The sequence below is a fragment of the Ixodes scapularis genome, unplaced genomic scaffold (genome assembly GCF_016920785.2).
Source record: "Ixodes scapularis isolate PalLabHiFi unplaced genomic scaffold, ASM1692078v2 PGA_scaffold9__187_contigs__length_104089568, whole genome shotgun sequence".
In the NCBI taxonomy this organism is placed as follows: domain Eukaryota; kingdom Metazoa; phylum Arthropoda; class Arachnida; order Ixodida; family Ixodidae; genus Ixodes; species Ixodes scapularis.
In genome coordinates this window covers 28,622,510-28,638,769 of record NW_024609884.1, presented here as the reverse complement: position 1 = coordinate 28,638,769, position 16,260 = coordinate 28,622,510, and the positions used below count along the sequence as shown (strand labels likewise).

The 16,260-nt window shown below is 45.6% G+C and overlaps 1 protein-coding gene across 1 annotated transcript; it reads right to left on the bottom strand.

Annotated features, from left to right (window-relative positions):
- Positions 1–385: 385 nt before the first annotated feature.
- On the bottom strand, positions 386–9,341 carry LOC115320030 (the record flags this gene model as incomplete). The annotated part of the gene is made up of 2 exons (XM_040211037.3): positions 386–1,401; positions 9,330–9,341. Coding segments are annotated over 2 exons (858 nt in total), but the record flags the coding sequence as incomplete, so codon positions are not given.
- Positions 9,342–16,260: the final 6,919 nt, after the last annotated feature.

The window sequence follows — 16,260 nt, the reverse complement described above, 5'->3', positions numbered from 1 at the left end:
ATGCCTCACATTCCTCAGTGTTGACTGCATCCTTTTTCCAGCAGTGTGTCCCTTCACTCTTTGCAGGATGGTTTCCGCCACACTCCTCAAGACCGAATCAGGGAAGCCCGCTGACAATAGTCGAGCCAATTGGTTGCTAAAGCTTGCCTGTATCCTGTGAGCACACGACTTTCTGAGGGCGGACTCAAGGCAAAGCTTAGCAATTCCTCTTTTAACAACCTTTGAATGGGCTGAGTCATACGGCAGGAGTTCCTTTCGAGACCGTGGGGAATACATCAAACAAACGTGTTCTTCCAAAAACAAAAGGTTCAAGTCTAAAGACTGAAGGCTGCCCTGGTTAAGCAGCTCATGTGTAAAAGACAAGCCTTTGCCATGGCGTCTAAAAGTCCGTAAAACCTCATTCACACCATCAGTGTACGTCAGAGAAGTCTGCTTTCTAAAAACAATTAAAAAATCATCCACGTATCTAAACACTCTACAAACATTAAAATCATTAAGAGCCTGCTCAAGCGTCCGATCAATTTTTGCTAAAAAAAATGTTGCATAGTATAGGGGCTACGCACGAACCAATGCATATGCCTTTCTTCTGTAAATAAAGTTGATTGTCAATGAAATAAAAGTGCTGTTAAGGTACGCTTCTAGTAAGTTTAAAAAATCTTCAACTGAGACTCCTGCCGTGTTCTGGAAAGAAACAACTCCATTTACGTCAATACACTCCCTTACTGCACTAAACAATTCACAGTGCGGGACTGAATAAAACAAATCTTCAATGTCAACTGAAAAGGCGTACCCTATGCTCTGGTTATCCTGAAAGAAATCAGCCACCTCATCTGATCTCTTTGTGAGGAAAGGGTCTGTAACCTGCAAGCATTTCAAATGTTTCAATAGAAACTGACTTGCAAGTAGCTGCCACCTGCCCTTTTCACTCACGATAGCCCGAAACGGCACACTCGGCTTATGTGTTTTGGCGGAAAAGAACACGCTTAACGCATCGATTTTACATTTCGACACGTCCTTCGCTAACTTAGTCAGATCTAAACTCTTACACAGATCGACAAACCTGCTTCTTGTATTAGACGCCTTAGCATTAACCGGAGCAAAGTTCTTTTCTATTGCTTTTGCAGCTTTTTTGTTGAAAGTGCCTCTGGGCAAGGTTACGAACCCACCCTCCTTATCTGAATGTAAAAGGCAGAGTTCATGATCTTTGAAGTGCGTTATCACCCCTTTTAAAGAATTGCTACCGCCGCCACGCACTGTCCTAGGGGCACACTTCAAAAGGCAGTCCACACCTTCAAGCAGGCAACGTTCCTGGTCTTCTTTGTCTGCCTTGCTGGCCACTCTCCGATTCAGTGCCACTTTGATTTGCCGGTTGTGTTTTCGGCCCCGGTAAAGCTGTCCAGCCTGTGCCGAAGAATTAACAATAAACAAGACGGAGGTGACGTTTGCAGAAAGAAGCATAGAAAATTCGTGGAATGCGCATCTTCGCTCGTATACGAAATTCCAATGACATGCGGAAAAGGGTACGTGGGCCAAACGGGCAGATGCGTTAATGAAAGGGCAAGAGAGCACGCGCTATCAGTAAGGTATTCCCCCTCGGGCAATTTAGCTATTCTTGCGACAGATGCTCTTGCGCCCCGGAACTGGAAAAAACAAAAAATCTGGGAAAGCTGAGAAGTAAAATCTCGAGAGAGATGTTCGAGTCATTTAACATTAGAATGCAGGGGGATGACAAGTGCATTAGTGCCCCGTCAGTGCATCTGACAGACAAAGAATTTGAATTCTTACTTGAGAAGCCCGATTGGGTGTATATAAATAGTGTGTTTTCAATAAACATTCAGTTGAAAGTAGCGCTTCGTGTTGTCTCACTTACTATGTCCTTGTCTTGCGGCGCATTTTGTGAAAATAAGCATTGGGTCTAATACCGATCCTTGAGGTACACCGCAGGTGAGGTTGATGGTAACACTTATACTATTGCTAATTCTTACTTTCCGTGTTCGACTGGCAAAGTCATTTTTGAAAAATCTAAGGAACGGTCCCCTGAATCTTAGACTTTCTAGTTTATCTAGTAAAGTATCATGGGGGGGGGGGGGGGGGGGGGGGGGGATCTATTGTATCAAACGCCTTAGTAAAGTCTAAAAAAAAAGGCAAGTACAATTTGATTCTTGTCTATCTTCTCATTCATGAAATACGCTACGTCTTCGAGTAATAGTGACGTATTTTTTATTTTTTTCGGAATCCATACTGATAGTTATTTATTAACAAAAATTTGTCGCAGAACGAGGTCATAGTTTTTAAAATAAATCTTTCCATTATCTGATGTATGGCTGACAACAACGCAATGGGCCTGTAATTGGAAACATATTTTTTGTTCCTTTTTTTATAAATTGGCCGCACAAGCGACACCTTCATCTTATTAGGCATATCTCCGGTTTAAAAAATCCGGTTTAATATTGCCAAAAAAACATTTTTTTTAGATTGTTAAAATGAACGCGGAGATCTCTGGGCCTTAATTGGTCGTATCCTGCCGGTTTTGTCGTTACTATATTGCTAATTACGCGTTATGCATCTACTGCTGTTATTTTCGGCATGTACACGGAGTTTTGTGTACTGCTCCGGTAAGTTAGGTATTGTGGTAGATTTGTTTGCGTGCTTACGCAGGTCTTGCACCTGCTTAACAAAAGCGCGATTGAAGTTATCACTTAGTGTGTCGAAGTTGGTTGTTGAAAAATTTATCTTTAGAAATTCGTCCGCGTTATCTTTGGGGGTTTGCCTATGATTTGATTTACCGTATTCCACGTTTCCCCGATGTTCTTTCCGCACTGTTTGAGCTGTGCTGTACGTAACTTCTTTTTAGATAGCCTTGTGTATGCAGTTACCCTGTTCCTTATTCGCCTATGCTCTTCCTTCAGTGATTTATCTTGCAGATTTTGCCTACATCTGTTCCATAATTTATTTTTCTCAAAACTTAACTCAACTATTTCATTATCAATCCACTTGTTGCTAAAATTTCTTTTTCTTAATTTGATCGTCTTTTTTAACTTTCCCAAGTTTCTCGACCACCGCTTCATAAAGGGCTATATGTTCAAGGTGTAAGAGAGAGTTCCAGTTGTACTTTTTTACACTGCAGTCACTTTTTTGTTGTCAATAATTTGTTTGTATTGGCTTTCTTCCATCTGTTATGTACAGTATTCCTTAAGTGTCCGTAGAGCAACGAAGTAATGATCTGCTACTTTTTGTTTAATTATGCCACCTATAAAAAATTAATTGCTTGTTCGGGCTATTATATGATCAATGCTACTTTTTTGTAATTTTATCCGCAAAGTGCTCTTCACTAGTGTAACCATTGATCACATTTTCTAGCCCGTAACTGGACAATATGTTCGGGTAATCCGAAACTCCGTATTTATCATGACTCGAAACGTCAATATTTAAGTCGCCTGCTATAACTATATAATCGTTGTTGTTGTAGGCTGGTACGAACTACAGCACGAGAAAGAGAGCCAGTAGGCGGGGTAAAAGACGACGAAGGTGCACGGGACCACAGGATGGAATACAGAACACGGGCCTTGGACAGCATGGCGGACGGGCTTATGCTACCTCACCTTATTTCTAGTAACGTCTGTAAATAAACGGTTTATTCGTGTAAACTACATGGTGTCAGAAGCGAAGAAACCCAAGACCAGCCAGCTCCAAGTGTGAGTAGCTCCAAGCTGCAGTGAAAGCGAGAGACAAGTCACGAACGATGCCGGACCCGGTAGATCACACGCAGTCATCAAACGGGAATCCAACCGTGGCGCTTCCCACGTCGGGAGGAGTCCTCGCCAGTCTGCTGCCACCCCCTAGGCCACTTGATATGTCCGGCGACTTGGAAGAGTCCTGGAAAAACTGGTGGGATGAGTTCAAGTTGTTTTCAACCGCCACTGGACTCAAGTCACAAGACGCCGAGGTGCAAGCTGCAACATTCCTCGTGACCATCGGGGAAGACGCAAGACGGGTCTACAAAACCTTCAGGTTTGAAAACCCAGGGGACGAAATGCGCGTAGAAAAGCTAGTGGAGCTGTTCGAGAGGCATTGCAAGACAGCAACAAACGTCAGCTACAGGGATTTCGTGTTTGGAACACGGAACCAGCGAGACGGTGAACGGTTCGACGACTGGCTTACCGACCTACGTACACTCGCAACCCAATGCGAGTTTGGCGAAATGCACGACCGCATGTTACGGAGTAGGATCATTCTCGGAATGACCAACAAGCGACTACAACAGCGCATGATTAACGAAGACCCAACGCTGGATCAAGTGATTCAAAAATGTCGAACCGAAGAACGTGGAGCCCAGCAGTTCAAAGATATTCAAGCTGGTGCGACACCCACCGTAGTACATGGGTTACACTCGGAAGAATGCTCTCGCTGTGGATACCTTAAACACACAAGCGAAGGCTGCCCAGCAAAGAATGCGAAATGCAAGAACTGTGGCAGGAAAGGACACTTTGCACGTGTGTGCCGCACACCAGACAAGACAACCAAGCATAAAGGTACGCCACGAAGAAACGTACGCCAAGTAGAACGATGCAAGACCCCCGACTACGACTCGGACGAGGAAAAGTTGGTCTGCAGCCTACACAATGGTGACGGCGACGAAGAGTTCTGGTGTGCAGATGTTAATATCGCAGGGAAGCAAGTCGACTGCAGAATCGACACAGGAGCGAACTGTTCCGTAATGTCTGCGATGCAACTTAGCCGTGTCACGACTCAGAAGCCACAAGTTCTTACTACTAGAATTGGCTCTTTTTTTGGACACGTCAGCAAAGCAGAAGGCCGTATCATCCTGCCAGTCATGCACGGTAACAGGAGTACCGAAGTGAAATTCTACATCGTGCAACGGGAAGTGCCCACCACGATTAGCGGTACCATCGCGGAAAAACTAAACTTGATCAAGCGAGTGGCATCCGTGGAAAAGCACTGCAGTCAGACGGTGCAACAACATGAAGACATATTTCATGGATTGGGAGAATTAAAAGGCGTCAAATACCACATGAGACTCAAGCCAGATGCACAAGGCGTGATCCAGCAGCCGCGTACAGTCGCGGTCGCTATAAGGGACAAGCTCAAAAGCCACCTGGAAGATCTGGTGCAACAAAGAGTGATTGCGCCAGTAACAGAACCAACGGAGTGGGTCCACCCTATTGTGGTTGTACAAAAGAAAGCCAAACTCCGACTGTGCCTTGATCCTCAAGAGCTGAACAAGGTCCTCATGCGGGAAACCTACTGTATGCCTACGTTAGAGGACATAGCCACACGATTGGAAGGAGCCAAGATCTTCTCGACGCTAGACGCAGCCACAGGGTTTTGGCAAATCAAGCTCGACACGCCCAGCTCGTACTTGTGTACTTTTGCGACGCCGTTTGGGAGGTATAGATTCCTGCGAATGCCTTTTGGCATATCGTCTGCTCCCGAGGTGTTCCAGAAGACAATGCACATGGTGTTTGAAGGCTTAGACGGAGTAGAGATCATGATAGACGACATCCTCATCTGGGGAAAGACGACTGAGGAACATGACTGTCGGCTTCAGGCGGTACTACAAAGGTGCCGAGAGGTCAACCTACGACTGAACAAGGAAAAGTGCAAGCTCTGCATGAAACAAATCAAGTACCTGGGTCACATTTTCTCAGCAGAGGGACTCTCAATCGATCCGGATAAAGTGAAAGACATCCTTGCTCTACCAAGACCGAACAATGTGGGCGAACTGAAGAGCATCCTAGGAGTGGTAAACTACCTGGGAAGATTCATTCCTAACATGTCAGACGTGAGTGCGTCGTTGAGGCAACTCCTAAAGAAGGAGACAGCCTGGTCATGGACAGAAGAACAAGAGAGAAGTTTCACAGCCCTTCGGACGGCTCTGACGGTCGCACCCACGCTGCGGTTCTACGACAAAAACAAGCAAGTAACGCTGTCAGTAGATGCAAGCTCCAGAGGAACAGGTGCAGGGTTGCTGCAGGAGGGACATCCAGTAGCTTATTCTTCAAGGTCCTTGAGTGACGCTCAGAAGAACTATGCACAAATCGAGAAGGAGTTGTTAGCGATCGTACACGGATGCAGTCGATTCCACGACTTCATCTTCGGACACACCGTTGTCGTGGAGTCGGACCACAAGCCATTGGAGGCTATCTTCCGAAAGCCTCTCAACCAGTGCCCTCTCAGGCTACAGAGGATGAGACTAACCCTTCAAAAATATGAACTTCAAGTTAAGTACACCCCAGGAAGAGAGCTATACATTGCTGACACACTCTCTAGAAATCCATCAAAGGAGGAAGAGCCAGAGGTTTTCGAGGTGAACGTCTTGGAGTGCCTCCCCATCAAAGACGAAACCTTAGAAGAATGTCGGAAAGCGATAAGTAAAGACAAAGATATGACCACCATGTTAGAGTATACAAGAGGTCAGTGGCCAATCAGCAAAGAAGAAGTACCAAATACTCTGAAGCAGTATTGGCCATACAGAGACGAGATACATGAAGAGGATGACTTGCTGTTCAGGTCAAATAGACTCATCATTCCAGAACAACTGAAGAGTGAAATACTAGTAAAGTTACACAGGGCGCACAGCGGTGTAGAGAAAGCACTACATCGTGCCAAAGAAGTTCTCTACTGGCCTACAATGCAGAAAGACATAAAGGATAAAGTAGAAAGTTGCATCGTGTGCAAAGAAAACAAGCCACGACAACAGAAAGAAGCTCTCATTAACCATCCTGTGCCAACCGCACCATGGCAAGTGGTTGGAATAGATTTGTTCCAACACAACGGCCACCACTACATTGTGATAGTGGACTACTACTCGTTCTACTACGAAACACATCAGCTTCAGAGGACAGCTGTCAATCAAGTGATCAACTGCTGTCTAAAAACATTTGCTGTGCATAGATTGCCAGTCAAAGTCGTTTCAGACAACGGTCCACCATTCAACAGTGCAGACTTTAAGGAGTGTCTACAGCACCGAGGAATCTCCCACGTGACATCCAGCCCCTATCACCCCAAATCCAATGAAATGGCTGAGAGAGCGGTGCAAGAAGCCAAAAAGCTCATGAACAAATGCAGCTATGGAACTACAGACTATTATGACGCCCTACTGGAGTGGCGCAACACACCTCGAGACGGAGTCCTGGGATCTCCAGTTCAAAGGCTTATGAATAGGCACACAAGGACAGAAATTCCCACGCATCCTTCGCTGCTTCAAAGCACAAAAACAAACCACACAGAAGTACAACAGCGGTTGAGGGACAAACAAAAGAAACAACGGCAACAATACAACAAAAATGCCAAAACTCTGCCCGAACTCCACACCGGAGAAGATATATTTCTCAGGGATCAACACAGCGGAAAGTGGAGGCCTGCTATTGTTGTAGCAAAAGCACCACAGCCAAGATCGTACATCGTCCAAGACGACGATGGTGTCCAGTGCAGGCGAAACAGCATAATGCTCCGCAGAAGCCAAAGAACGAAAAGGAAACCAGCCCGCTTCAGGGACACAAACTTCGTCAACAAGTAGGCGAAGAAAGAGAGATGTAGGCTGGTACGAACTACAGCACGAGAAAGAGAGCCAGTAGGCGGGGTAAAAGACGACGAAGGTGCACGGGACCACAGGATGGAACACAGAACACGGGCCTTGGACAGCATGGCGGACGGGCTTATGCTACCTCACCTTATTTCTAGTAACGTCTGTAAATAAACGGTTTATTCGTGTAAACTACAGTTGTTAAATCTGTTTATCAGTTTATTGAATTCTTCATAGAATAGATGTAGATTTCCACTGGGTGGTCTATAAAGGGCACATATAGTGAACGATATAGCCGGCTTAATGTATATTCATCACAAGAGCTTCGGCATGCTGCGAAGATACCTTAATACGGTCGAAAAGTCAGCAAATTTTTAACGTATACCAGTATCCCCCCTCCTTTCCTGCCTTCGCGCCGTACAGACATTTCATGGTATCCATGCATGGGGAAGTGCAGCGGTTCGTTTATTTCAACATTTATTTCGGTAAGTATAAGCATATCGATATCAACCAGCGCATCTGCTATGTAAACATTCAGTTCATCACTGTGCTTCTTAAGGCTTCTAACATTTATTTGAACGATATGTAGGATCTGGTCTTCTTGCTTTTTTCCTTCTCCGGTTAGAACTTTTCTGGTATGGTTATCCCATTCTTCAAATGTATCGAAAGACATTATTGATTTTTGTTCAGGTCACTTTGGTCATCAATTCGGATTACAGCCGTTCCGTCCCTCTTTCTCACAAAAATTTTCCCATTCTTCATCCAGACGTATTTGTAACTAATTTCCCTCGTACAATACTTTGTATTTCAAAAGAACCATCGCTGTAGCCTGGTGAAGTTCTTGTTGATGTACACGTGTTCGTCCTTCAATGCTGTACGTTTGGAGGCCGATCTGTACGTCTCGTTCTGATCTGTAATTGAAGCGTACAATGATAGGAGGTATCTTACCATCCTTCGCTTTAAGTCTGCATAGACTCAATTTTATCGGGCTGCGGCACAGATAAGTTCAGTTTTGTTGCTAGGTTCTTTATGACTGCTGTCAGGTCTTCGCGATCGTACTCTGTAATTCCATGAATTTCTATGTTTTTTCTTCGGGAGTATTGTTCCGCGTTTTCCACTGCCCGTTCAAGATCTTTAATCCTCTCATCTCTTTCATGCCCGAGCTGTTCGATCTCAATTGTCCTTTTTTTTTAGTTCGGTCGTGACACGTGTCAATGAGTCTACCTTTTTTATATGGTCATCATATTGCTTGGAAAGCATGGTTATCGAGGTTTCTATCGCTTGAAAAGTTTTTTTTTGTTTTTTTTTGTTTATCGAGCTTTTTAATTGTGGTGTCATGCTTAAGAGATTGAATGTTTAGCTTCTGTTCGATTTTCTCGATTCCAGATACGACTTCCCCTAGCTTCTGGCATGTTTTAAATGTCTGCTCCATCATAGCTGCGTGTTTTTGATCGTCAGTTTTGCTTGCCATTGCTATTTCCTGGCTATCTTTTTAGGAAGCTTGCCGTTGAGAATGCACTCTACAGGTGGCACCGTTCTGAGACGGGAGTCCCTCTGGTTCCATGGCTTTTAACTTTATTTTTGTGATGTCTGCGCACTTCCGGATGTGGTAGGTGTTCCCACACTCTGGGCATTTTAGCGCTTGGCTGTCTGCTGCGATTGACCTTAATCATGCCAACTATTCGTCTGACTCTCCCGCGTTGTGCATAACGGCAGTGCAAAGGGAAGGCAGTCCAGCGAAGTAACAAGTACAACAAACTGCTAGGCAAATACCTGCACCCACCTGGGGGTCAAAACGGAGAAGTTATGACCGTGCTGTGCACTCCGCTGGACTGCGTCCTTCCTTCGCCTGGCGCCGTTTTATGTGGTGTGTGTCGCCGCCTGGTAGATGTTGTTGGGTGGCGAGGTGACGTCGTTCTTGATAGTGGCCTGTGGTCAGCCCATGCGCTGCCTTGGTGTGGCTGCGATGACGATGTAGTGGCAGATTATTCCAGCTTCGTTTCCTAGGGGTCAAAACGGAGAAGTTATGACCGTGCTGTGCACTCCGCTGGACTGCCCATGCTGAGCAACATTCGCCTATGTGGACATTCAGGTCACTTTGTTCCTGCTTTGTGGTTCAATGCGGGTTGCGGTTTGTTTTTTCTTGTTCATAATTTTGCTTTCTACTCCGGCAAAAATTTCTAGGGTATGTTTGTAAGCGAGGTATTGTTTACACATCGGAAATGTGCTTCACTGACGTTACTTTATGTCATGTTTCTTTTCGTTGCTTCTACCTTTGACTCAGGCCTCATAACATTTGGTGGTACCAGCTAGCCAGCCTTATCCTTTGGATGTTTAAGGTATCTCTTACCCATGTGCACTTGGCGAGCGAGAAAAGGCTATGAAAAAAAAGCTTGATAATTTCGCGTTATGTGATCTGTTGTGTGCACGAACTTGAAGAAAAAATAACTGTAAACGTAGAAAACAGCACCAGACACCCTCGTGTCTGGTGCTGTTGTTGCTGCAACCAGGGACGCAACACGTGAAACTCGCCCTAACGGCGGAGCAAAAGAAAAACAACTCGATGGAACAACACTGCTAACGCCGTCCGTGCGAGGCTGGCCGTCAGCGAAATCTTCACTGCGTGCCCGCCCGCGACCGCACCAGCCCCGCTGCGCAGAGACTAAAGGTCCCACAATGCATCGCGGCAGAGGCGGTGTAGCGAAACCTGCGAATGAGATCGGTCTATTAGCAAGCATGCTGCATATTTACAAAGTGAATTGACCGGTATCTTGTCAATTACAGAGCCCTAGCTCTTCCGGGTTTGGACAATTTAGTCGTGTAGGACAAAATGTTGTCTTGGTTACCCGCTGCTTCAAGCCAGCGTCAACCAGAGTACGAATTCAGGTGTATATTAGAGTGAAGGATTTTAATGACCGCTTTTTGCATGATGCATCACTGTGCTGAATGTAAACAGTATTCGTTGGGAAAAGAAAAGTTGTGATTGTCGCGGTCTGTTTTCATAAAACGTAGACCGAAAGGACTTGTCCCAACCCTTCATGCCATTTAAATAGTATAATGTTAGCTTGCGTATATATCGCGATGCATATTTTGTGAAATATATTTTATTGTGCCGATGATCTGCACATTACTGCTATTGTGCACGGTAATAGTTTATGTTAAGCGCACAACCACGATTTAACTTTTAAGACAGTGACACTAAGTTGTAGCAAACACTGACATTTTAGGTGACTAATCTCACTTGGTGTAAATACTTCGATTCAGATAAAACATGTGACTGGGATAAACAAGTAAAAATGGGGTTGTATAAAAAACTAGTTTTTAATACTGCTGTGTCTAAAGATTAATTCACACAGCTTCGTTTTTTTTTTTTTTTTTACGTTTTCTTTCGTCACGTATAACTCAACGAAACATTCGTGTCTCGAATTGGTAGCCAAGCACAGAAGTCCCGGTGGCTTGCGGCGTAACCTTTCGTAACATAACGTAACGTAAGAAAACGGGGCTGTGTGAACCAGTTTTAAGTCCAACACATTATTTTTGTTACTTACAAATAAAAGTGGATTGTACAAACAATACAAAAATACATGTTTTACACAAGAAATAAGAAAAAAAAATATATATTCAATAATTAGCTGTTCAACCCGGTCCGAACCGGGTTGAACCGGCCTGCTATCCGGAGCTGAACCGGAACTAAACCGGAAGCCGCGAACCGACCGAAAATTTTGGTTTCGACACTCTGCATGAGGTAAACCTAAAAAAAAAAAAATTCCATGGTACCGTTGTCGATACATCAGCGCGCAAACACGAACCCCAAAAATTGTGGGCATTCTTTTTCGATAAAAACCTGCTGCATTACATGATTAAGAAAGAAGGAATAGCTCCCCTATGGATCCTTCTTTCCTAATCTTTTTTCCGAGCCTTCTTTTTGAGTCTTCATGGGGCAGTGTACCCCCACTGGATGTTGTGCAGACTTCGAGTTTTATCATATCAACACATGGTTTACAGCGAAGCTGTAGAGGGCTAGGGTTCCATGCATTTTTGGTATCCGTGTGCAAAAAAAAAAGTCAGAAATTGCATGTAAAAGCCCTTTATTGTATGGGAATGCATGTACGCCTCGTCACCTCGATATGTATTTTGATAAGGAAAGACGTCGAAACGTTTGATAATGAAGATACGTCCGAGAACAATGGGCCTTCTCCTGCTCGATTCAGGTGACGTCACTGCTTTACATATATACAAACAGCGGCTGCCGAGTAGGGCATTCTATTGTGTTCTGCAGTTGCTATGGAAAGGCCACGTATAGTTAGGACTCCCGAAGAGCAACGTGCCTATGACGAGCGCCATCGGCCATGTATAGATTTAACTTTAGCAAAGGAGCTCACCAAATTTGTAATGAAACGGATTAGTGTATATCATAGTGATCACAAAGCAATCATCACTACCGTTTCAAAATTATGTTTATATACTGTAAAAAAAAAAAACATTTGGTGAAGTGCTGTTGTACGTCTCTTGGTGAATCCTTTGGGGTGATGCTCTACAGACCTTCACAGAGAGGAATGGCTCCAAATTTTTCATATACATTTGTTCTAATGAGTCTATATAACTGCCACAGAAGTAGTCATTGCTTTAAATGTGTTAAAAAGCTGCATAAACTAATTTATATAGAACGTGTAAAACGTTGTTTCAGCTCGTTCATTTTTGTTACAAACGATTTATTTCAAAACCGCGCAGCCATTGGTCGGTTGGAAGTTTACGTGTGCTTTAAAAATGTACTCTATCTGGAATTTCTCAAACACGTTCTAAATGCACACGGAGAGAACCTGAGGGAGAGGAGGAGATGAAGGCGTGCGGTGACGTGAGAGCACCAACCTCTGATTGGAAGGATTAGGGGGTAGACACAAAGGCTAGCTGCCTTTGTCTCTACCCAGCGCCCCCCTACAACCAGATTGAACGAGAGCGCCGTCTGCTCTGCCCGCCAGACCCTGCACGAGGAACGGACGACGTTCTTGCTCTCTTTGATAGGAGTATGATGGTGGGGTGGGGACGACAAAGGCATCTATGAACTGTGTCCGAACTTCCAAAATGGTTCAATAGATATCTCGAGAATATAAAACTCCCGCGATTATCCGCCGCCCTTTGCGCTCCGCGTAGATTCAGCGTTCCTCCCGTGATCCCCGAAGCGTGTACATACCACAAGTAGGGTCAACGTTTCTAGAACTCAAAGGGCCAACTGAACGTGTTTGTAACGCATCAAAATGAAAAGCGCAGCAAACTCAAGAACGACGGACAGACCCCTAGCTGATTTCTCGGGAGCTCATCGTCTGCCACGCGTAAACTCCAGAACACCTGACAGAAGCTGACTCGTCTTTCGATCCGGAACGAGTGAACGAAGAGAAAGTCAGCGGTTGCCAGGAAAAGCGAAAAATTCGGATTAAAATAAAAGCACCCAAAGTGAAAGTTCACGGCAGACGGGGACGGGAGAAGATGGAGAGGAGGACGCACACCACGTGACCATTTGCAACCGGTGGGGTTTAAGAACCGCGAGAGCTCCCCAAGGTCTGAGCACCGTGCACACTCCCCCCATTCTCCTCCGGCGAAAGCAGACGACAAGATTTGCGAATGGCAAACAGAAAGCAAGAAATGGGGGAGGCAGGCGAGGCAGAGCGCGGACGAAGAGCAAAAAGACAACTCCGACGAAATAAATACGACCATGAAGCATCGGGGCCGGAGATTCAGCCCGAGGAAGATCCTAAAAGTAGCCCGGCTCCCCCCACCACCCATCCACCGGTCGGCGCCGGAAGAGGCTTCTGGAAACGACGGGATGTAGAAAAGCCGAAGAAGCAAAAAGGAGAGGGGATAACGAAAGGAGCACGCGGCACGCGTTCGGCACGCGCGCGTGCTGCTGGGGCCGCTTGAGGGGTCACGGTTGCGACCCCGAGAAAGAACCCGGAGCTCTTCCAGCCTCGCGGTTGGCTCACCATCTTGGGACGCCATCTTGAACCCACCGTGTCACGTGCTGCACTGCAAGCAGACAACCGCCGGAGGGGAACGAGGCAGCAGGCGGCAAAGTTCTAAGCTGTCTGAAACTGTAAACGTGCATAGTTAATCCGGAGGGTCGTGCCTGCGCCCGTGGTTGTACTCTGCCCCGCGGAACTCCAACTCAGCAGAAGAAAAAGAAGAATACAGACGTATTTTAGAGGGGCCGAAGGGAAAGCTGCTGCTGGCTTCACCCAGCGGACGAACTCTTCATCAGGCTGGGTAACGGACGAGTGGACTTTGTTTTGGCTGGCATTATTCCCCAAAAGGGGCAACCGTTCTATGTGATCTGTATTGTCAGTGTTCAGAACGCAAAGCTGTTGGGGATATGGGGCCGAAAGGACGATGGGCTGGTTAGTCACGAATATTCTCACCGTGTCTCGAATCAGCTTTGCGTACAAAGTAAAAGAGCGAAAGGGACAAGGACAAGAGAGTAGACAGGACAGGCTTTTCTCATGTCTTCTTGATTGTCCTTGTCTCTTTTTTCGATTTTCGTCTGCATACCCTAAATAGGCACCAACTAGCTTGGCAACGTACTTTACTATCTAATGATCGTTTCAGGAAAACCTCAAGATTCGATTGGAAATGATAGTTCGAGTTTATTTTGGGACTTGCCACTCGCTGATCAATAATGAATACCTCGAGAGGCTTCCAGCAGTCACTGAAGACACAGTTCTGCAGCGAACATCGACCTCAAGGGACAACGCTTCACATTCACGTGCCTTTCAACCATCGCGATGTAACTGACAAGAACCTGCAATTTTCAGCGATAGATATAAAGTTATAGCACCCCTCTTTGTCGCTAGAGGGACTTTTAGCAAAAGACATGGATACGGACACACTCCATTTTGCCGCTCGTTAAATGGTCACCGCCCTGTCGGTCGTGCCACGTGAGCTCGAAGTTGAGGCCCAGCCGGTCTGAAGCCCATAAAGCTTCACTATAGAATTTGGCAGGCCACTTTAAATACAACAGCATTTGAACTGGCGGTTCAAGTGTATACTCGTAGCAGATGTTATCGCTGCTCGAACAACGCGATCAACCGCGCGTCTTTTGTGTTGTCTATTCCGACGAAGACCGGAGGAAACATTGGTGTAATATGATTCCCGTATTTATTTTTCCTCCGGCCCTGCTCGTCTGGTTTTGCAACCGACGTGTTTGTTAGTCTGCTTGGTTTTTTCTTCTTTTTTTTTTCGTTTTAGGTTTCACAGAACACCAGCTGGGGCTGAGCACGTTGCAAAACTTAGCTACATGTTTGATTTTCTACTAATTCAACTACGGGTTAGGTTCGCGGACACGTGCCGCAGTCGGGGTGTCGTAGGACAAATGACGCCCTCGATTTCCGCAAGCCATGGTGTTGAGATTGTGCCGGCAAGGTTTGTCTGTTCAGGGACGCCGCTGAGCGAACACCTGTGGTAAACTGACCCACAAATCGTACGATAGGCGGGAGCTGTGGTGAAAACTACACGGCTTGGAACTGAGTGTGTACAGTCGTGGAACACTAATGTAACCACATCGATCTTAAATTTACAGATTTTCGACCTCACTTTTGGTGTGAAATGAGTCACAAAATACCATTTTCAAAAGCGCACGGCCTTCAGCGGCTGCTCCATCCACTATCCGAAGCCGCCATATTTTGGGCACGCGCTTTGAGCTTTCATTGGCTACAAGAGCTGCCTCGCCGTTCGGCTCTTACTCAGGTCCAAATGTACTCAACTCGATTCCTTCGTCAGCACCCGACCTGAACTCAGATTTAATCACACGCTTTGTTCAGGAAGCGATGGCCAAAATCCTTCGGCCGCTAGTGTTGCTTCATGGTCATTGGCAGAGTATCGAAACGGAACCGAACCGAACCGAAAACCGGGACAGAACCTTTAGTTTTAGCCGAACCTGACCTGAATCGAACCGAACGCTTCGCCGCCATTTTGGAACTGAACCAGAACTGAACCAGAAAAAAAAATATAACGGTAACCGGTTCAAAACGGTTCACGGTATTTTTTTTTTATTTCAAATGAATGTTTGAGAAATAAAAATGGGCAGCTGGGAAGTATTTCTATGTCGTGATCAAATTGTCATACCGAATCGCAATGTATGAGAAATTGTAGGTTTTCGTGGCGCTTTTGAATTGGCACTACGATTAATCATCTGTCACGTGGTCACGTCATGGTGTGAAGACAGGATGTCAAGTAATGTCACGTGACGTGGCCCCGTGACAAAGTCACGTGACTCACTGCGTCAAGTCGACTTAAATTTAGAACATCACTCGATTTATTAGGGTTGTTCACAACGTGACGTCACTTGGCATCACGACTTCTCACTGCGAGTCACGTGACACCGTGCCGTACTCGATTGTCATGAGCCCAAGTGGAGTGCTCGGGTTTGTGTCAATCTGTATCGCCAAACATTCGGGTGATGGCTCGTGTTCAACCTAAAATGAGAATAGCCGAACTCTAACAATCTCTAAAGTTCAACCCACGCTTTATTATTTGCCAACCCCAGCGCATGACTATGAGGAACACTGCCGGTATATAATTAGCGTCCGATCACGTGGCCGCTTGTTCTAATAGCGAGTTGACAGAAAAGCTGTTTATTTCTTTTATTTTTTCGGCGTCTGCCACCGAGGGGAAAGGAAAACTAATGGGTGTTTTGGCAAGTTATCAACGTCAGGGATTAGCTCTTC